Below are 22,668 nucleotides of genomic sequence, written 5' to 3' on the forward strand. Positions count from 1 at the left end.
AAATGAACAATGGAGTAGTAGTCCTGGGCTGGGGGCTGCAATATGAGGAATACAGATGAGGGGGAGGGGTGAGACATGTCTCTGAGGGCACAGTGCACCAGGGCCTAAGTTTGGATCCCTGCACATACATAAAAAGCCAGATTTGGTCATGCACATCTGCAATCCCAGCACTGTGGAAGGAGAGACAAGAGGATCGCTGTAGCTTGCTGGACAGTGGACTTAGCTACACCAGTGAGTTTCAGGTTCAGTGAGAGAACTTGTCCCAAAAAATAAGATAGAGATAGACTGAAGAGGACAACCTACATTGACCTTTGGCCTCTACCTGCGTCCTCATGCACCCAGGTACCATACAAGCGCGTTCATACATATATATCACACACCAAACATCACACACACACATACACACACATACACACACATACACACACATACACACACATACACACACACATACACACACACATACACACACATACACACACATACACACACATATACACACACATACACACACATACACACATACACACACATACACATACACACATACACACACATACACACACATACACATACACACACATACACACACATACACACACATACACACACATACACACACATACACACACATACACACACATATACACACATACACACACATATACACACACATACACATACACACACATATACACACACATACACACACATACACACACATACACACATACACACACATACACACACATACACACACATACATACACATACACACACATACACACATACACACACATACACATACACACACATACACACACATACACACATACACACACATACACATACACGCATACACACACATACATACACACATATACACACACATACACACACATACACACACATACACACACATACATACACATACACACACATACACACATACACACACATACACATACACACACATACACACACATACACACACACATACACACACATACACACATACATACACACATACACACACACATACACATACACACATACACACATACACACATACACACACACACACACATTAATGGATTATAGCAACTAACTGTCTACTTCAGCCACAAATATCTATGCAGGGACCAGCTTTAGACACAATGTCTAGCGGCTTTTGACCATACTGATGGCCAGCCTCACTTCCTACTTCCAGGTCTCATGTCATTTCAGAGACCAGGCCTTCTCTTCCTGCCCAGACTGCTGGCCTGCTTCCCAGAACTTGCTGCTCCAGTGTGAGACCCCATCTTTCTTCTTCCGACTATGCCCAGTCTGGGAAATGTCCAGCTGGCAGAGTGCCTGGCACCAGCTTCACTGTCCTTGTATGTCTGTAAGATTCTGCTCTCGTCGCTGCAGGGACATCAAGAGACTGTAGGCTATGCCTTTTGCAAGATTTAAAATATTTAAGTTGTTCATGTATGCATGCCTGTGTGTGTCTGTGTATGTGTGTGTGCTTGAATGTATGCCTGTGTACCACATATATGCAGAAGCCTGTGGAAGTCACCAGATCTCCTGGAACTGGAGTTACAGGTGGTTGTGAACCTCTTTGTGGGTGCTGGGAACTGAACCCATCTTCTGCAAGAGTGGCAAGTGCTCCTGACCTCTTACCATCCTCATCTCCAGCCCCATGCTTTATGATAATTAGAAGCCAATCACCTCTGAAGATGGGAGTTCCTTCAGGAGGACCAGGCTTTAGGCTTAATGCACCCAGCTCCATGGGGCAATACTCGGTGACTGCCAGGTTGGGATGATCTAACACCCAAGTGAGGCCCCAGCAGAACATCAGTGAGACACAAGGACTGGGTTTAGGTTAGGAAGCAGGCTAAAGTGCATGGCTGTGAACTTGCCATGAGGGGAGATGGGCATTAGTGCCAACAGTGCAAAGTGGTCTTGTTGTCCTGCAGGCCTACTAGGGCGAGAGCAATTGCAGACCATACTTGATACCATACTGGGGAAAAGGGAAGCTTGTCTGATGGTATTCCCAAGCAGTCTCTAATTTGTTCAAAGGAGAAATCAAGTCACTCTTTGTAAAAGAACCATCAGGGGACATGGAGGCCAGAGTCAGCCTAGAACTGGTCCAGGAATAGGAACCTGGGGGCAGAATTTGCTACGGCCTGAGGGTGACTGAGGGGAGTGGTACATTGTTGTAGTGATAGGTGGGTTTAGCTGAGGATAGAGCTGAGGAGACAGATGAGGCTATTGGTTCCCCTCTGGACCCTGTATCTGATCTGAGACCCTGGAATTTCAGACATAAAAGCCAGAAAATGGCCAGGACCCCTGGTCATGGGGCTGAAACACCTCTTGGGACTTGCTCCCTCGGAATTTAAAAGTGCCAGAATGGAAACAGTTGTCCCCTCGGAACCTGACTTCCAAAGAGGCCTTTTAACAGCTTCTTAGATGTCTAGATGTTAAGGCCAGAGAGATGGGCTTTAACTGAAGTTACAGGCATCTGCTAGCATCTTCCAGCCTACTTGGATGCCCACACACACACACACACACACACACACACACACACACACACACACACACACACACACACACCATAATTTAAAAATAATAAGTCAGGGGCCAGAGAGATGGCTCAGTGGTCAAGACCACTGACTGCACTTCCAGAGTCCTGAGTTCAATTCCTAACTACCACATGGTGGCTCACAACCATTTGTAATGGGGATCTGATGCCCTCTTATGGTGTGTCTGAAGACAGTGACAATGTACTCACATATATAAAACAAATAAACCTAAAAATAAAATAAAAAGTCTAGTCACTATATTGGCCTGTCATGAAACTTGCTGTGTAGACCAGGATGGCCTTTAACTGAGAGAGATGCTCTTGCCTCCCTAGTGCTGAGATTAAGGGCCTGTGCTACCCTGGTCAGTTTGTGTGTGTGACTGTGTGTATGTGTGTATGTGTGTATGTGTGTGTGTTTGTGTGTGTGTGTGTGTGTGTGTGTGTGAGAGAGAGAGAGAGAGAGAGAGAGAGAGAGAGAGAGAGAGAGAGGAGAAAGAGAGAATGTCTCACTAGCCCAGTGCTGGTTTTAAACTAGTAGGATCCTCCTGCCTCAGCCTTCTGAGTCCTAGGTATGTACCTCTGTGCCCAACCAGATTTAGAATTTTTGTTATTTTGTCTTCTGTTTATTTCGGAGCTGAGGACCAACAGATTTAGACTTTTTAATGAGCTATTATATTTTTAAAATAATTTTTATGTGCACTGGTGTTTGCCTGCATGTATGCTTCTGTGAGGATATCAGTTCCCCTGGAACTAGAGTTACAGACAGTTTATGAGCTACCGTGTGGGTGCTGGGAATTGAACCAGGGTCCTTTGAAAGAGCAGCCAGTACTCTTATCCGTTGAACCATGTCTTCGGCCCCAAGTTATTGTATTTTTAGTTATGTGTAGATGAGTGTGTGTATGTGTGTGTGTGCGCACACACACACACACACACACACACACACACACACACACACACGTGAGTAGAGGTGCCCACAGAGGCCAGAAAAGGGCATTAGAATTAGGATTACAGCCATTGTGAACTGCCCAGTGTGGTGCTGGGGACTGAACTTAGGTTCTCTTGAGAACAGTGCTTGCTCTTAGCTGCTGAGCTGTCCCTCGGCTCCATAACTCAGAATTCTTAATAGTCTTTTATCGAGGGGCCACCTGTCCATTTTGCTTCATCCTGTGAGCCGTGTTGCCAAGGCTGCCCTTGTCCTTGAAGCTGCCCTCTAGTGCCAATCATCAAGCCCTCTGGAGCTCACCTCTCTTAATGAAAAGTCCCGATGCACATTTGTCCTGTCAAATACTCTGGGATGTCCCAGATCCTCTCACTGTGTTGCTCTAAATCTTGACTGTGTATTTGCTTGCTTCCCACTTTTATTTCTGCAGAGAGCACATTAGAAAAAGGCAGTGTTGAGAATGAGAACAAAGATACTGTCTTAGGTAGGGTTTGTATTATGTGAGTAGATACCATGACTGCGGCAACTTTTTTTTGGGGGGGGGGTTCTTTTTTTCGGAGCTGGGGACCGAACCCAGGGCCTTGCGCTTCCTAGGTAAGCGCTCTACCACTGAGCTAAATCCCCAGCCCCGACTGCGGCAACTTTTACAAAGGAAAACATTCAGTCGGGGCCACTTACAGTCTCAGAGGATTAGTCCCTTGTCATCATGGTGGAAAGTATGCAGGCAGCAGCAGGAGACTGTGTGCCACTCTAGGTGTAGCTTGAGCATAGGAAACCCAAAGCCCGCCCCCATGTGACACACTTCCTCCAGCAAGGCCATGCCTCGCAATAAGTGCCACTTTCTATGGGCCAAGCATTCAAACACATGAGTCTCTGAAGGCCATACCCAGTCAAACCACCACACATAGCAATCACAGAGAAGCATGCCCACATCCCCTCTAAACCTGTAACTCATTCTGACGGCTCGTAACACCTGACATAATGTGAACGCTTCAGAAATGGTTGTTATGCCAGATTGTTGAGACAATAATGACAAGAAAAGAAAAGTCTTGGGGCTGAGCGTCTGCCTCTCTGCTAGAGAAGTGTTTCCAGTATATACCAGATCACTAGAGTTCAGTCTCCAATATCACAACTAATCTTTAGAAGATGTACTCACTCAGTATAGACATTTGCTTTTAATTAATCAAAATTATATTAAATTTAGTGTGTGTGTGTGTGTGTGTGTGTGTGTGTTCATGAGAGGGGAGCATGCATGTGGCATGTGTGGGGAGGTCAGAGGGCATCCCACCGGAGTCAGTCTTTTTTTTTTGTTCTTTCTTTTCTTTTTTTCGGAGCTGGGGACCGAACCCAGGGCCTTGTGCTTGCTAGGCAAGCGCTCTACCACTGAGCTAAATTCCCAACCCCAGGAGTCAGTCTTCTTGTATATTATATGGGTCTCAGGGATCATACTCAGGTTTTTCCGGCTTGGAAACAAACACTTTTACCTGCCGAGCCATCTCACCTGCCTTAAAAGAATCCACCAAGATCAATAGACCCACTGAATTTCTGGTCCTCTGGAAAAGTAGGCAGTACACCCTTGTGACCACTGAGCCATCGTTGCAGCCTCAGACTTTTGTTTCTTAGTGTTGAATTCCCTGTCGAAGGCCAGGAAGGAATAACGATTATCTCTAAATGTTCATTTCTTTTTCATTTTATATGTGCGGGTGCTATGGCTGTGTTTATGCCCGTGTACCACCTTCCTGTGTGGTGCCACATGGGTCAGAAGAAGGTGTTAGGTTCTCTGTGTCTGGAGTTATTGTGCAAATGGTTGTGAGCTGGAAATGGAGCCAGTGTCCTCTGCAGGATCAGTAAGAGCTGAGTCATCTCTCCAGCCCTGACGACAGTTATATTACTGACTTACATTGTTAGTTTAAGGAAAAATCTTATGTTGTCTGCCTTTGAAATTGTCCAAGGATTTTTTTTTTTTGTTCTTTTTTTCGGAGCTGGGGACCGAACCCAGGGCCTTGCACTTCCTAGGCAAGCGCTCTACCACTGAGCTAAATCCCCAACCCCTTGTCCAAGGACTTTAAATCGCCCTAGCACACCAGCTTGGTGACTGGGACACGGCAGCTGCTACTGGCTCATTGATGTTTAAGGGAACTGCCTAGCTTGTCATAGAATCGTCACTTGACTGATTCAACCACTTTCCTTTGTAGCCTTTTGTCATACATGACATGGAGACCTTGTGCATGGCTGAGAAGACGCTTGTGGCCAAGATGGTAGCCAACGGCGTTGAAAACAAGGAGGCAGAGGTCCGATTCTTCCACTGCTGCCAGTGCATGTCTGTGGAGACCGTCACCGAGCTCACGGAATTTGCCAAGGCTATCCCAGGCTTTGCAAACTTGGACTTGAATGACCAGGTTACCTTGCTGAAGTACGGTGTGTATGAAGCCATCTTCACGATGCTGTCCTCCTTGATGAACAAAGACGGGATGCTGATCGCGTACGGCAATGGCTTCATCACCCGAGAGTTCCTAAAGAACCTGAGGAAGCCATTCTGCGACATCATGGAACCCAAGTTTGACTTCGCTATGAAGTTCAATGCCCTCGAACTGGATGACAGTGACATTTCCCTTTTTGTGGCTGCTATAATTTGCTGTGGAGGTAAGTTGATCTGTCACGCCCAGGTACCCACAGGCTTCCCCTTCTGTAGGAGCTCAGTGGTTGTCAATACGGTACCAACATGTCTTCTTATATAGTGACGTGAGCGTTGGCAGGGTGGGATCTGAGCCCAAGTCACTGCTGAGTGGAATTGAATGAGAACAATATGGCTATGATACATTGTAGTTATGGTATCCACTAATGCATATCAGCATATTATATGCATATATTAAGCCTATGCTCCACTGGTAATACACAATTATATCAAAGGCAAGCGTCTTAGACACACTTGATATACTGTGGTGATTTGTACGATCAACATGATAATTACTGTAGTAGATACGAGTCTGGAGAGTACAGTGCAAGCGTACATTCAGTGCCATTGCTACTGATGTGACTTCACACTGAAAACTGCCATGCTCTCTAGAAGCAGCTGCTAGGTCTCTCTGGGGAAGCTGGCCGCATGGTCCCTGATGTTTGGCTCAGCATTCCACTTCTTTAAATAGCCGTGTCTCTTGTCTAGGAAGGTCACCAACCTACTGTAAGCCCAGCTGACCTTGCCTGGCCTTGGCATAGGTAACAGTTCTACCTAACCGCCAGAAGCCATACTGCCCTTCGCCAGTCACTGGCAGGCTGGTGAGTAGTTGGCGAGAAGAAGCATCATTATACTCCCGCAAAGCATAAACAGAACACAAATCTATAGAGTCTGTTGGGGTCACTTTGTGTGATCAGGTGTGGCAGGGGAAGTAGACAGCCAGTATGGAGCTACACATTCACAGTCCCTCATGGCTGCAGTCCTGCGCCGACCCTGTGGGTATGGGAACTGATATGGAGAATAGGAAACTTGTCATGGGAAAGTTTAAACTATGAAGAGTGGATCCTTCTACCGTTGGGAAACTTAGTCCCGGGGCTGGCAAGACAGCTCTGTCAGTAAAATGATTGAGAATCTGAGTTCAAACCCAGAACTCACATTAAAAAAAAAAAAAAGAATCTGGATGTGTGGGCCTGCTGTTGTAATCCCAGTGCTGTGTAGAGACACACAGATCCCTGGGGCTGACCAGACAGACAGGCTACCCTACTTGGTGAATAAGTTCCAGGCCAATGACAGACCGTGTCTCAAATAACAAGGTGAACAGTACCAGAGGGACATCACCCAAGGTTAATAACTTCTGGCCTCCACACACGCCCACCCTCAAATACATACATACACAAAAACCTTAATTTTTATTTTTATTTTAATACTAAAGCGATAAAGATTTACCCAGGCGATGGTGGTACACGCCTTTAATCTCAGCACTCAAGATGTAGAGGCAGGTGGATCTCGGTGAGTTCTAGGCCAGCCAGGGGTACACAGGGACACCCTGTCTTACCTGTCCCTGCAAAAACAATGAAGATTAATCTCGACATCAGGGGCTGGGGAGATGGCTCAATGGTTAAGAGCAGTTCCCAGAATCCACGTCAGACAGTTCACAACTGCATATAACTCCAGCTCCAGGGGGATCCAGTGCCCACTTCTGGCCTTCTGGAGAGCCATACTCACAGGCATCCCCCAGCCCCCAACACACACATATACACATCATTAAAATAAAAAAATAGACAAAACTAAACACTACATCATGAGCAGCTTTTAAGCCCTAGTTATTTATGGATGGATGGATGGATGGATGGATGGATGGATGGATGGATGGATGGATGGATGGACAGGGACCTGAGACTGTGGACCTGAGACTATACCAGGAAGGCCACCTAGTGTGAGCACTGGTACTTCCTGCTATGTCCTCTCTGGACTCCAGGGGCTCCTTGGTATGCTGTCCAGCTCTGGTCATCTCTCTGTCTGCTTTCCACCTGGCATTATCAAAAGGCATCAATAACGTTACCTTAAGACAGAGCCTGGGGAGGAGGTGCCTCACACCTTTAATCCCAGGACTCAGAAGGCAGAGTCAGGCAGATCTCTATGAGTTCCAGGCCAACTGGGTCTACAAAATGAGTTTCAGGACAGCCAGGGTTACACAGAGAAACTCTGTCTCAAACAAACAAAAACAAATAAAAGAAAAAAATTTGTTGATCTTGTCATACCCCTAAGCTGCTGATGGGAAGAGGAATACACAACTTTCACACTGGAAGAAGCACTCTGTTTCCTACAGAGATGTGGTGTGGTTTGAGGATTGTCAGACAAATCCAAAAGCAGGGGCCGCACCGTAAGGGGGAGTGGGGTAGGACTATGGGCTGGTCCTGTGAATAGCTAGGAGTGTCAGTCATGTCTGTACCCAACCGAGGCGGTGACCGTGGGAAAGTTTGACCTCTGCTCTGGCTGCCACGTGGAGGTCACTCAGTGCCTTCTCAGCAGGGCCAAACAAAGCAGTGACACTTGGCTCCTCCGCTGACAGGGACTCTCAGATGGCCACACTCAGACGTCTCTTTCTTCTTTTGAGTGTAGATCGGCCTGGCCTTCTAAACATAGGATACATTGAGAAGTTGCAGGAGGGGATTGTGCACGTGCTCAAGCTCCACCTGCAGAGCAACCATCCGGATGATACCTTTCTCTTCCCAAAACTCCTTCAAAAAATGGTGGACCTCCGGCAGCTGGTCACGGAGCATGCGCAGCTCGTGCAGGTCATCAAGAAGACCGAGTCAGACGCGGCGTTGCACCCACTGTTGCAAGAGATCTACAGAGACATGTACTGATTTTTCCTGAGATGGTAGGCCGTTGCCACTGTTCAGGGACCTCTGAGGTCTGCGGCCCCATACAGGAGAGCAGGGATTTGCACAGATGGCCTCCCTCCTTACCCTTGGAGATGAAGAGGGCTGAGCCTAGGCAATGCAGGCTCCTCCCACATCCTTACTTTCTGAATGAGCACTTCTAAGACTTCCTGCTACTGAAATGGTGGTGATCAGAGGCTAGTAGGATTCAGACAATTACAGACAATGGCAGCCCCCCCCCCACCAGTCTGATCTTAACTGGCCCAATGTTAATCATTGCACAGTACTCTACGTTGCATATATAATTTGCCATTAATTAACGGGTAACCTCAAAGTCCAAGCAGTCTAATTCTCTTTCTGCCATCCTTCTGGCTGTGTGCAACTCTTGTAAGTCTTGAAAACTAATCTGCACTTTTTTTTTTCTTTTCTTTTTTTCGGAGCTGTGGACCGAACCCAGGGCCTTGAGCTTGCTAGGCAAGTGCTCTACCACTGAGCTAAATCCCCAACCCCTAATCTGCACTTTTTAACCTTTAAAAAAGTCTACGAGTCAAGGTGTGGCCCAAGATTAGCCATTTATACGTGGCAAAAAAAAAAAGTTTATTGGGAAGACTTCACTTGTGTTTCCTGGCTCTAAGAAAGAGAGGTGGCTTCTGAGAACATTTGAGAATAGTTTGATAAGCTATCCCATCATTCTCCTGTGGTCTCACTGTTCTAGAGGGTACAACTAACTCGTGTGGTGGAGGACATTTTCAGATTTGTATAGAAGATGCCCAGAAAGTTCCATCTCAAGAAGCCTCAGAAGGCTTCAGCTAGTGTCTGTTAGACAAAGGCAGGATGAGCCCTGAGCGACAAATTCTGCAGCTCTGCTCATGTCAGACTCTCAGCCTGTGGTCATGGCAATATCAGAGGTAGATTCACAAAGATTTGTCCATGCTCCTCTAGCCCCCGCCCCCTTTGGCAGCTCCTTTAATACGACACTTTACTGCCTTTTAAAAACTCTCTTGGTGATGAGATGCGTGCCCGCGCTCGCTCGCTCGCGCTCTCTCTCTCTCTCTCTCTCTCTCTCTCTCTCTCTCTCTCTCTCTCTCTCTCTCTCTCTGGAGTAGAGAAAGCAAAAAGTGACTTCACTACCCAGGTCACCCTGGAGAACAAGAGACAAAGGTGTGATTTTCATTCAGCTTCTGTTTGTACCCAGCTGAAGAGCTCACAACACTTGTTAGTCTGTTGCTGTTGTTATTGTTGTTGTTGCTGTTGTTGTTGTTGCTGTTGTTGTTGTTATTGTTTCAAGGAATTAGATGGTAAAGTCCCTTTTCCTCAGTCCCATTGGGAGAGCAGTGCTGGCTACCTTCAAGAGAAACAGTTGCACAAAAGATTCTCAGACCTCATGGATCTGCCAGCACCTGCCTTCCCTCCAAGAGGGTGGCTGCATATTTCAGATCAGGTTGTATCTTCTATGCTCCTGACCCATCTTTAGAAAACTTGACTCTTCTGACGTCACCATTATTTGTTATTAAGGAATGATCCAGACAGACACTGCCAAGGAGTCGAGGACGTAGCTCAGTGGGTAGAAGGCTTGGTCCCTGTCGCTGCTCTATGCTGGCCATGGTGGTCGATGCCTGCAACCGCAGCAGGAGTCAGAGGTCACCTTCAGATACATAATTAAGTTTGATGCCAGTCTGTACAGTGTGAGACCCTGTTTAAAAGAGAAAAAGATTGCTACTGATAAAATGTTGGCATAATAAAAACACTAGAAGGAATAATAAGACCATGGCATGTCCAATAGGGAAAAGGGAAAATTGGCATCAAGACATGCTTTAAGATTTGCACCCTACTGATCTCCTTCCTTCTTCCCTCCCTCTTTCCTTCTCCCCTTCCTGTCTTCTGTCCTTCCTCAAACCCACGGTGTCCCCTTTGTCGTCCCTCCTTGCTGCCAATCAAAGGCTCTGTTGGACAGCAGTTGCTGCAGGCAGTCCGCCCAGGGTCTTAGGAATCAGAGACAGAGCAAGTCATTTTCATATATGATCCCGGTGAGGGTAGAGCTCAGACGGGGAGGAGCCAGCCTTTGTGTCACATGGCACATCCAGTCCTCAGTGCTTCCAGCCGGGCTAGAGCTTGTCCTAGTTTGGAGAGTCAAAGGTTGGATCCCAGTGTCAGGCCTCTTCTGTGCACAGGTCCCCTGTGAAGACAGGCTCCTGTTCTAATGAACCTTACACAAGTGCCACTCCAGTGTAGGTGACCTTGGAAAGTGAGTTTTGAGTCGTGGGCTTTTGGAGTGGTCAAGCATTGTGCTTGAACTCGCATAAAACTTGTGAAGAGTAGCCCCTAGCTGGATGCTTTCAGCATGGACCACAGAACTGACTGACAACTTCCACATCAGTCTGCATCTGAGCTGACGCTCAGTCGTGTTTGTGAAGGTTTCATTCTCCTGGAGCCTAGTAGGATTGCCAGTAAGCTATCCCCAGAGAAGCCAGGAAGGACCACAGTGGCCTTAGCCTCAAAGTCACTGACTTTAAGAAGCCTCCTTTGTGGGAAGGATATTCACAATGTGGCCACATGGTGCTAGGACCTTTCAGGCCACCTAATCAGACTTCCCAAGGTTCACATGCCAGGTTAAATACCGTGGCACATTTAGGAACCGAGAGAGTGGGCAGCTGTGGTCTGCAAGGTGTGTCAGCGGCATCAGCCAGCAGCCCAATCAAAGATGCCACCTTGGCTCAGGGAGCTCTAGAGCAGGGTTGCAAAGCCACTTCCCAGCTCTCATGGCAAAGTCTTAGTGCCAGACTCCTTGGAGACTGATGGGGACCAAGCAGCCTTGGTGTCCCTCCTCCCTCCCTCCGGATGTCTTCAAGAGGCTGTGACCTAGTGAAGTCACATTCGCTGTTTAAGGAGTCTTAAAGATACACATGTGCAAATTTTAGTCATCGACTGGACTAAGGGCTCTCACGACTTCCTCTATGATCCTGTCTGCAGGGGCCACTCCAGCCCCTCCCTCCATGACACCCCTCTCTGCTGCGCTTACCCAGAAAAGGTTCCTTGAAACAGACCTTCAAAAAAACATGGCCCTTGGGCTCCTCTACACTCAGCTTGCATCTGATTCTAAATATGTCTCACCTTGAGCCTTTATCTAACACACTGTGACACTGGGAGCTTTGGACAGTCAGCAGCCAGATGCATGGAGGAAGGGGATATTTTTGTCCTGCATCAGTTTGAAAATGACTTGCTGAACTCCAGTTTAAAGTTTTTCTGGTGTCCCCTGAGATTAAGTAGCCTTTGGCCCCAGGGCCACCTACAGCCAAAAAGCCCGCTGCCTTCACTCTGTCTCTCTTTAACCTGTGTGGCCTTTCAAAATGAGTTTCAAAATGAGCGACTCCCTACAGCTGCTCAACCAGCATTTTCCTAACGGGTTTAAGTTCCTGTTCTCACCCCTCCAGTAGGTCCTGTTCTCCTTCCAGAGCCCCTGGAAGGCTGAGAACAGGAACCTAGACCCTTCTTCAAGTAGATAGCACCAGTGTGGCAGCCATCTTGGTTTCCTGCTGAGCCACCAGACACCATTCTGTGCCCGGTCCACATTTGTATGGCTGACTCCCAAGACCAGAGTAGGTTAAGAATATAAGAGCAATAGCCTGACTCAGGCTGACCTTTGCTTCATTGAAAGACACTAAAATCTGCATGGAGAGGCTTTGGTTTAAATAAGTGGACCACATTCCTCACTGAGACTCCTCTGAGGAATGTGTTGGCATCTCTGGTTTTACTTCAGTGGAGTGGCTCAAGAAAAGGTGTGTGGTCCCTAATCAGGCCTATATCACCAGCCTGAGACCCCTGAGGACATTTTCTCAACATCAGACCTCAGCCTGTTGCTTTCTTCCCCAAAGGGAACTTTAGTCAGAGAGGGTGGTTGCATCGTGAGAAGCACCTTTTGGAAAATCCTGTGCCAACCAGAAGTGGACCAAACTGTGCACAGGTCAGTGTCATGTCTTCACCAAGCAGCTAAGAGCACCTGACACCTTAGTGGTGGTCAGGTAGTATTGTTGGCAAAAGGCAAGGAGAAGCACCATTTTAGGTCATAGCAACAGGGCTGTTTCATTGTCTTTTTATTTAAAAGTTTGCCAGTTGGGGTCAAATAGGAAAACCCTGCAGTTCTCTGTGGAGAGGGAGAAATAATACTCTCCTCCTCTCTCACCTCTTCCTCCAACCCAAACCCAGCTGCAAATCCATTTATTCGGTGAAGACGGATGCTTCAACCCTGGGTCACAGGTCACCCTGGCAGTGGTGAGGGCAGAGCAGAGGTAGGTAACCCTCGGTAGGTGACCCTCGGGGCTCCTTGGCCGGCAGAGGGCACTGGGGCATCTTCCCCAGGCCCCTGGGACTCAGCTGTGCTTCAAGTCACACACAGAGCCTGGATTCAGGCCCTGAAGACCAGGGAGTGGTTGACCCTTTCCTGGTAAAATTACTTTGGGAAATTTCACTTTAAAAATAAAAAAGGCACAGCTAGCTCTTTTGTCAAGCCTGAAACTAAGTGTACCTCACAACAGATGAACGCCACTTGGCACCCTTTCTAGGAAGACATCAGTATTATCCACATTAAATGTCACGATGCTTTCTGCACTGAATGAAAAAAAAAGTATCTTCATAGCTCTCTCTTAAATACTGTGATTTCTGTTTGTTTTGTTTTAACACTCTGATACAATTCATTGACTAGCTTGTGACAATGTGTCTAATCACCAGCACCTAGACTCTTCTAAGTCAGGGTTCAGTACAGCGTATGTTCAGAGCTGGACACAGCGAGCGAGCCAGCGAGGGGAAGCCCAAATAGACAGCTGCCCAGGGGTGTGCACCCCTTACCTGTCACTGCCCCTGAGCTGTGCGCACGATCTCCTCCCAAGGTGTGAATCTGCTCTGTTAGTCACTTTGGAAAAAAAAAAAAACAAAAAACAAGTGCGAGTCAATCTGTTTATATCTCTCTCTGCCAGCTTGGTTTTCCTGAACCCTGGCTGGAAATACCAACCTTACATCAGTGTTTCTATCGAGGCTACAGAGTAGGCCTGTTGGATTAATAGCTCTCCACTGAAAATTGTTAGCTATGAATTATTACCAAAGAACTGTGGCGATCTGAGCTGTTCCATTGAGTCTCCGTGTCATTTCCCATGTCCTGGCCACATTTCTTCTTGGCAATGTCTTCCTAACTCCCTACAAGGTATACAACGGCACCATCACATTGGAACCCTAGGGGAGAGGGTCTGACAGACACACAGGAGGACAAGCACATTTCCAAAGCAAGGTCTGAGACCTGCTTCCTGCCACCTACTCACTAATGTCCTTGGTGCCATCCTCTCAGACCTGGGAGCTTGCAGCCCTTCACCCCTGTGATACTAACAGGCCTGAATAAGACTTGTCGAGCCGGTACCAGCATCCTCACACACACACCCCAACCCCCAGCTTGTTGTGGATACAGGGCTCGCCAGGACATCAGGAATCAGGGTGAACACAGAAGGGCAAATAGAATTTTCTAGTCACATGAGCTGATTGGTTCCGGGCAATTAGAAAATGGCTATAACTTAATCTTAATTTAAAAAAAAAAAATCGAGTCTTCGTTTTCTCCGTAGGAGACCGAACTGACTGTATGCATTGATTTATATCCTGAATTTATGGGAACCTGTATGTTTGGAACATCCTACTGTAAGCTGAGGAATGTAAAGAGTTAATTTCAGGGTACAGTTTTGCCTTAATGGTTTTAAAAATAAATAAACTATTTTTAAAAATTAAGTTGGTTCATTTTCAATGATGCTGGGATGTGGCCGGTTTACATAAACCAAACCCCACAGACTAGCCCCAACAGGGGATACACTGAGTGTCCAAGTGTCAGTGAAAAGGTTACTCAAAGCAATAGCTTATCCTTCGGGTTTTTAATTATAAATATGATACAGAGTCAAGGTTTAAATCATGTCCAAGGCGGTTATAGAGGATGTGACATAACCCTTGCATACCCTCTGTCCCTCAGAGGCTGATTTCCCTAGATGACAGATGATGACACTGTGTTATGTGGATGTCTGGAGAGAAGCCTGCATGTACATCTACAGGAAGTGTCTACCAGCTATCAAATGGAGGCCCCTCTCCCTCACTCCTGGCCTCCACTAGCGGCCAGGTCTGGAGCTCCAGCTGGCTACACTCCTGCTGTCTGTCCTCAGTCTTGGCCAGTTCCTCAGTTCCTGAGACTGCACGTACCCCACACAGTTCAGAGAAGACCAGATACACAGCTCCCAGCTGGAATCCGGGCCTAGCCCAGCCCAATGCTTCACAGGAGGCTGTGCCCCTGCCAGTCAGGGACGGTTGGAGTGCTTCTTGCTGGCACCCTTTCTCTTCTCCACATCCTGCTGGATTTCCTGAGGGAAAGCACTGATATTCTTCTGAACACAGGGGAGGCAGACCCTCTTGGAGTAAAACAGGCTGCATTCCTGTGAGAGAAAAAGAGGGCTGGAACATCGAGGGATTCAGCCATGCCTCTCCCGGGTAAAACCCCTCCCGCCTCCCTGAGGTGCAGGGAGAGGCAACAACCTGAGCAAGGAAGGAGGGCCAAGGGCTGGCAGGGTAGCCATCCCACCTGAAGTTCTGAGGAGCTACCCCTTGCAATGAAGATAACCTCACTACCCATATATTGTTTAATTCAAGAGAAGGGACGATGTCTATTAATCTTGGGGCAACCCCTACTACTTCTGCTTGCCAACTGCAGCCCAAATCCAAGGAGCGGCCCTTGAGGCCCCTCAGAGGCGGGACCCAGCCTGCCCACCTTTCCTGTTGAGCCCAAACACTCCCTCCACAGTTTTCCCTTCGACTGGTGGGACCTGAGGCTCCTGCCATCCCATACATCAGCCAGACAGCAAAGAGAAGTGACAGCTGTTGGGCATGACCCGTGGCAAGCCCCGCTTGTGGGCACTGGACCTGCAGCAGGTGCTCAGGAGTTCTCAGACCCCTGGACTACTCTGAGGCCCAACTGCTTAAAGTCTCTCTACTCACCCCAGGCTGAGACCCTCTAACTGGCCCTCATTGGCCCCTTCTCTTTGTGCTTGTGTCCGGAAGCATGTCACCTGAGAACCCCCACCCTCTCTCTAGCTGGTGATCAGGGGGTTCCCAGATCTGCGGGGCAAAAAAAAAACAGGAAGCCCCCAGGTGTACCCACCGGGCCCACACACACCAGCCTGCTGCACACACTGCACCGAGAACCGAGGATCAGAAACCTGGCCTTGTCTGAGGAGAAGGGATCCTTCATGATGTAGCTCTCCTCCAGGAGGCTGTAGGGAGAAGGGATGGCTCAATTGTGAGCCATGGTAGGGCTGCAGCAGCAGCAGGAGCCTCCGCAGAGGCGAACTAGTTTACCTGTACAGTACGGTAATGGCAGAAAGGCTGGTACCCGGAGGACGGCTGGGAACTGAAATGTGACCCTGACTCAGCTCTGCAAGGTCCAGTGGAGGCCTCTCAGTCAACCCCAGAGCAGGCAGGATTCACCAGGTGGCCTCGTGAATTTAGCAAAGGACAGTCTTCTCTGTCACACGCACATCAGAGTGAGAGCAACTGAGTGCCATAATCCAGGGAAGCAAAGGAATTGAGCCTGGTCCCATGCTGCTCTGTCACAAGTCCAGGATGAGCCAGCTTTCTCACATGATGCTTCGTGAAGGCTGAGCCACGATCCAATAAACAAGCTTGGAACCACCTCTGCCCACAACCTGCGTGAAGCAGACCCTTGGGAAGTTGGTCCTGAGGAACCACTGGGTACCCACCCAGCCCAGAAGGGACAGCACAGGGCACAGCCCCACATGAAAAAGCCACCACGTTCCTCCATTACAGTTTGGCCTAGGCCACAAGGCTTCCAGCTCACAGAACAAGTCCCTAACTCTCAGCTGCATCCACAGGGAAGACAGAGAGTCCTCGGAGAGTTAAAAAGATTTCCACCCTTGCCTGGGGCGTCCTAGGGATGTGTCTGAGGTATTCAGAACAAGGGCAAGGACACTCAAACCAGGTGTCACACTCTACATAGTACCTGCTTAGTAACACTGGACAGGGTCTCCTGTGCACTGGCCCAGGATGCATACTCACACAACAGCCTGGGTGTCTGGGGGCTTCTGCCCGACATAGCTGTAAGGAGCTGTTAAGGCACAAAGCTGGCATTTAAACATGCCCAGGGGGTGGGGCTCTGCCTCAGATGCCATCTGCAAGACCAAGAGATAGGGGTGTAACCATGGGAACCAAAGAACCACTTAAACTCTGCCTGCTGTTCATATCTTACCCACAAAACGTGAGCACCCTTGACTAGGAAGCTCAGAGCTAGTAATACTGATCAACGTTACACAGGATCGTTAAGCGCACAAGATTGACTGTGCCTAGCCTGGGCTACAGTGAAATGAGAGTATGATTTACATCCCCACATACTTAAAACTGGATAATCTTTCTTTCTTATTTACATTTAGTTATTTGGGGAGAGGGTTGTTCATCCACAGAAGTCGTGGATCCATCACGGGACACCTTGTAGACATTCTCTCCTACCACCAGGAGCTGTTAAGGCACAAAGCTGGCATTTAAACATGCCCAGGGGGTGGGGCTCTGCCTCAGGTCCTAGGGATTAATCTTGGGCTGTCAGCTTTGGCAGCTAATGTCTAACCCCTGAGCCATCTTGCCAGCCGTAACTTTTAATTATATCCTTATTGACTGACTTTGCATAGGTAAGCCATGTGCCACAGTACCAATGTGGAGTCAGTTCTCCCCTTTCACCATGTGAGGTCGGGAGAGCAAACTGAGGTGAGGCCTGGCACCAGGCACCTCTACCTGCCAGGTCATCTCACCAGCCCCGATGTGGACAATTTCTATAGACTATCTTCAAGTTCGGTGGCTTCGTTCACATCAGCTGACAGGCCCCTTGAAGACATTCTTCCTCTCCGTTTTCCCACTACTAATTCTCTATCTGCTGAAATCCCCATCTGTGTATGCACACTATATGTCTTTTCCACTAGCATGTTCAATGTGTTAACCGTGTTTGCTTTAACGCCCCCATCCAATAGGTCTGTGTAACATCTGCGCTGCGTGTGGTTCTGTGCCTTTTGCTTATTTTGACCCTTGGCAGCAAGGCTGTTTCTTTGCTCTTCCTTGTGTCTCAATCTGATTTATAAACTAGGATTTCTTGGTAAGGCGGTAAAAAGGTAAAAAGCAGCATTTAGGACAAGGAACGGACATGTATGTTTGACGCTGAATCAACCCAGTAACTGAGGTAGGTTTGAATTTCCTGGTTCTTCTGCTACACTGGTTATGTATTTACCTGTGCTTAGGAGTATTCCCTTCTCAGATACTATTTAAGGACAGATTCATGTGCCCCCTGCCGCTTCCCTTCACTGGATGTAAGAATCTTCTCTTGCTGTAGAGCACACTTTCCTGCCCTACCCAAGCAGTCTGAAAGTTTGGTTATCCTTGGAAGGCGCAGCAACCACAGTCTTCCCCGGGTCAGTTTACAGGAAAGTTTTGAAGACTTCAGTTCTGCCTTCAGTCTTACCCACCAGCACCCAGTGCATGCTGGTGAAAAGCCCACGGTGGGTGTTTCTGTCACTCACCGGGGAGGTTGGGGTGGGGAGACGATTTTGATGGCACTCCTCTTACATTCAAGGTCTTGGAAGCCCCACCTCTCCGCAAATTGTAGGATCAGTGGTCTGGCGGCAACAGCAGCTGTCTGATGAGTTCGAGAAAACACGATTCTTAAGATTTTTATCGAGCTGTATCGGAATTCCTACTAGCCTTTCAAAGTTCCTATTAGCAGCCCCGGCCCCAGCTGCGCCCTCCTCTAACACTTTGCGACCTACAGAACAAGCTTTGGAGCCAGAAGGAGCATATGCGCGCCTTGGAAACTGACAGATGTACCGAATGACGTCTAAAACTGAAATCCTATTCTGGGTGTGCGCGAACCTAGCTAGTGGTATCTTAATTCGCATGTCACAGGTCCTTGCCGAGGCTACTGGGCGCACTGCCCTTTCAGCAGGTGACAGTCAGGAGACAATCCCAGGACAGCGCGGCTCCGCGGGGCCTCCTCCTCCTCCCGCTCAGAGTCTCCCCAGGTCATCAGGGCTCCGCTGCACCACGGACCGAGCCATCCACCAGCCACCCGCGCACAGCCTTCCCTGCGCTCTAAGCGGGGTATCTAACGCCTCCCCTCAGCTTCCAGAGGCAGCTAGGCCAGACCCAGCGAGCCGGGGAGTGGAGGGAACACAGTCCAGCTCGCTACGCGTGTTCCAGCGCCACACGGTCCGGGAACACTCACCACCTCCCCGCCGAGAACCCCAGAGCGCGTGCGTGGCCCGCCCACAGTACTAGTTCCGTTTTACTGCGCCTGCGCAGCTCCGCCCTCGATCTACTGATGCTCTGCCCTCGATCCTGGGTGTTTGTGCAACCCCGCCCGAACGCCCGCTGAGGCTCCACTGTCGCACTGCCCTTTCCGGGGGTTTTCCAAGCAGCTCCTAAGCCGCTGGTCCCCGCCTCTGTGAGCAAGATAAGCCTAAAGAGCGTCCTTGTCAGGGTAGAGCTGTACTTGTCGCTTACGTTTCCGCTGCTAGCTTATAGTGATTGTGGATCGCGGCTTGAGAGCTGTCTGGGCTTCTTTAGGAAAAAAAGCATACTGATGACACCCCCCCCCCAAAAAAATCCTATTCTACCTAAATCTTGCCTGGTGAACCAGTGAATTTATTGGGGTTTCTGGGCTAAGGGACTCAGGTAACTGCAACATTGAAAAGCACACCCAGTGGGGGCGATGACTTTAAGAACTGTCACTGGACTTTATCTGCTGACTTGGAGGTAGTTCCCCCTGACTCCTGCAGCAGTTGCTTACTGTTTGGGGAAAGGGGCTTTATGGATATTCTTAAGTTAAAAGTCTGGTGAGCTTTCTGATTCTTGTACGCCCTGACCTGCCTCCAGGAGAGAATGTTTCCATCTAGAGGAAAGGGCTATGTAACTGTTTTACCGGTCCTGGTTAGTGTACCCTGAACCTTGGAAGGCCTTACATAGAAGTCTGATTATTTTCTTACATTTATGGCTGGGTATTGGGCTGCTATGCCATAGAGATAGGCATTTATTCTCAGTTATTTGACTGGTTTATGTGACAGTAACTACCACAAACTGAAAAAACAAAATTTTTTTTCCCTCCACACCTGAAGCTGATAGCAACGGTAATCAGGTTAAGAAATACAAGTATTTAGAAAGCATGTCTGTTCATTTAACAAAACAATAACACTACTGCTCCCACTGGACAAGTTTTGTTTTGTTTTGTTTTGTTTTTTTTGAGCAGGTTTATAATGCCAAACATGCGTTCTCTCCTGTGAAGCCTCAAATCCAATGAGAAAAGTATTGTCTACATCCATACCGGTTTATACTGGTTTCCCACTATTGCACCAGCAGACTTGCTTTGCGTGGCATGGTCATGTAATAGAACCTGTAACTAAATACGATCATTGGTACTAATTCTCCTTCAGCAGCCTAGACTCTCCCATCAGTTTTAGCCTGATTTCTCCATATCCTGCACTATATGAGTATTCTCATTTAACCTTGACATCCAGCCAACAACAGTGGGAATCACCTTTCTGGTTTCTGGGACTTAAAGGGTTTTCTTGACTAGCAACTCAGAGGGCCATAACCTGCCTTTAACAGTGTGGCATTTTCTTTCTTTCTTTTACTTTTCTTTTTTTTTTTTTAAGATTTATTTGTTCATGTGAGTACACATGTCACTGTCTTAGACATACCAAAAGAGAGCATCAGATCCCATTACAGATGGTTGTGAGCCACCTTGTGGTTGCTGGGAATTGAACTCAGGAATCATAGAAGAGTAGTCAGTGCTCTTAACCTCTGAGCCATCTCTCCAGCCCCCTGGGGGAATTTTCTTTCAACAGCCTTACAGCTTTTTCCACCCGTTCAAGATGCACTCTTCACTACTGTCTTGGTGTTCTTCCAGATCCATCTCCAAAGCTTCAAGAGAGTGGTGAGCACTGCATCAAATGCGGAATTAAATTCTCTTACAGAAGAGGGGCAGAACCTCTGAGTACCCACTACTATCAGATCCAAGCCAAGTGCTGGTTGAACTAGAGATTAAGCAGCAAGAGGGAATTCTATAACCAAGCCATTAGCAATGTTATTCAACACAAAACAAATGGATTACTGAGTGCTCGGCTCTCGGTGGAACATCCTTATCATCCCCACGCCCAACGAGGCTCAAGGAACATCTCGGAAGAAGGGGTGGGGCATGTATGCAATGCTGTCTTCTGGACGTGTCATGGCTATAGGCCTCATGAGTTCACAGCAGCTGTGGTTACTAACACAAACCTACATGGACGGGGGAGGGACTCATGTGACTCCACCCTATTGGAGGAGTTATTGTTGATTGATGGCTCTTGGGGAAAAAGAAATCATTTCTTTGGGGGTATGGTCACTGGTAAGTTGGTCATGGTCCTAAACCCATAAACTTTCAGGGCAGACTCCAGATGAAGAAAGAAAAGGAGTTGGTGGCATGAACACCACGGGAAGAGGAAGTGTTGGGGAAATGCAGAAGGGGTAGATTTGAGATATATTGTATACTTGTATACAATTGTCCAAGAGCAAACTTTAAAATAAAGCTGACTGTGGTGGTGCAAGCCTTTAATCCCAGCACTGGGGAAGCAGAGGCAGACAGATCTCTGTGAGTTCAGTGCTACTCTGGTCTACATAATGAGTTCCGAACCAACCAGAGCTACAGAGTGAGGTCCTGTTTCAAAAAAAAAAAAGTGTATAATGTTATACAGGTGAGTCTTAAAAGCCTATCAAAGAGTCAGGTGGTGGTGGCACATGTCTTTAGTTCCCCAGTATTCAGTAGGCAGAGGTAGGCAGATCTCTATGAGGCCAGCCTGCCTGGTCTACAGAGCAAGTCTGGTCCCAGGAAAGCCAGGGATACACAAAGAGAAGCCCTGTCCCAAAACAAACAAATAAACAAACAAAAATAAATCTCTTTTTTTTAAAAAAAGCTTATCAGAGGAGGCTGAAGTGGATATTGTGCAGTCACAGCCTCATCTGCGTGGTCTCCTTTTCTGGCCCTCAACTTTGAAGGCAGCCACAGATATGTCTTGATCCCTTATACAGAAAGCACTGCACAGGTCATAGAAGAAGTGGCGAATTTAATTCATATAAAACATAAAAGTGGCATCAACTTCAAGGCACCTGCTTCTGAGTAACAATGTAACAACTGTTAGCCCTTGTTCTTCTTAAACAGTAAACCACATTTCCTTAGTCCTAAATAATCCATCAAGTCATAAATACAATAACCAAATGCCAGAGTCATCAGACACATTGTTATATTCGGTACGTAGAATTTGTACCTTTGTGCACCTTTGTTGACAGCAGGTGCCTCTCTTGGCCATCAAATGTTACCAGGTGCATTAGTGACACACGGCCTTGGGGAGTCGAGTGGGACGCTTCAGGTCCTTGTCCCCTGCTCTCCCCTCTCTGCATTCTCAAACTCTAAAGCAAGTTCTAGAGCATTCCCCACAGGACCTCTCCAGCCCTGGCCTGCAGGAGGACTGGAGAAAAGGCTTCCCAGGCACGGTCTTCAGAGGAGACTTCCAGGGAGGCTGACCAGTCTGTTTCTGTTTAGAAGCTGCTGGGCTGTGGCTTCATCCATAGCAGGACCTTGCCAGCTCTTTCTCTTGAAGCTGGGTCTCAAAATGAGTGGCTGTCACTCTTCCACACTGCTGCGAGCTCCCACAAAAGGAGTGCTGCCTCTGAACCAGGAGTCACAGAATCCCATCTGGAGAGAATTCCACCTTACTGTCCTCTTCTC

At 47.9% G+C, this 22,668-nt stretch overlaps 2 protein-coding genes across 36 annotated transcripts in view; one reads left to right on the plus strand and one right to left on the minus strand.

Moving 5' to 3' along the window:
* Ppara (peroxisome proliferator activated receptor alpha) overlaps positions 1-14,606 on the plus strand; it is a 68,761-nt gene extending 54,155 nt beyond the window's left edge. For 9 of the 12 annotated variants that reach the window (XM_087555888.1, XM_087555889.1, XM_087555895.1 and 6 more), the window contains 2 exons: positions 5,699-6,146; positions 8,581-14,606. In XM_087555888.1, coding sequence (XP_087412014.1) covers positions 5,699-6,146; positions 8,581-8,828 — 696 coding nt within the window. In that variant the 3' untranslated portion in view covers positions 8,829-14,606. 12 annotated transcript variants of the gene reach the window in all.
* Positions 7,361-19,162, minus strand: Cdpf1 (cysteine rich, DPF motif domain containing 1). Of its 24 annotated transcripts, none has more exons than XR_015624282.1 (8): positions 19,135-19,162; positions 18,434-18,549; positions 16,932-17,044; positions 16,018-16,129; positions 15,066-15,295; positions 13,936-14,030; positions 13,686-13,749; positions 7,361-10,536 (listed from the first exon to the last, which is right to left on the minus strand). XR_015624282.1 is itself a non-coding variant. In NM_001401169.1 (5 exon segments), coding segments are annotated over 3 exon segments (360 nt in total). In that variant the 5' UTR covers positions 18,434-18,549; positions 19,135-19,162; the 3' UTR covers positions 14,728-15,160.
* Positions 19,163-22,668: the final 3,506 nt, after the last annotated feature.

This window comes from Rattus norvegicus, chromosome 7 (assembly GCF_021556685.1).
Source record: "Rattus norvegicus strain SHRSP/BbbUtx chromosome 7, alternate assembly SHRSP_T2T, whole genome shotgun sequence".
NCBI classification, from domain to species: domain Eukaryota; kingdom Metazoa; phylum Chordata; class Mammalia; order Rodentia; family Muridae; genus Rattus; species Rattus norvegicus.

Excerpts from the sequence above, each read along its gene's own strand:
- Cdpf1 (XM_087558277.1), bottom strand. The coding sequence starts at position 17,044 with ATGGCATCTGAGGCAGAGCCCCACCCCCTGGGCATGTTTAAATGCCAG. Across the intron at positions 16,130-16,931 it reads CCAGACACCCAGGCTGTTGT|CCTCCTGGAGGAGAGCTACA; the intron begins GTGAGTATGCAT and ends TTCTCCCTACAG. Across the intron at positions 15,296-16,017 it reads GGCTGGTGTGTGTGGGCCCG|GAATGCAGCCTGTTTTACTC; the intron begins GTGGGTACACCT and ends TTTCTCTCACAG.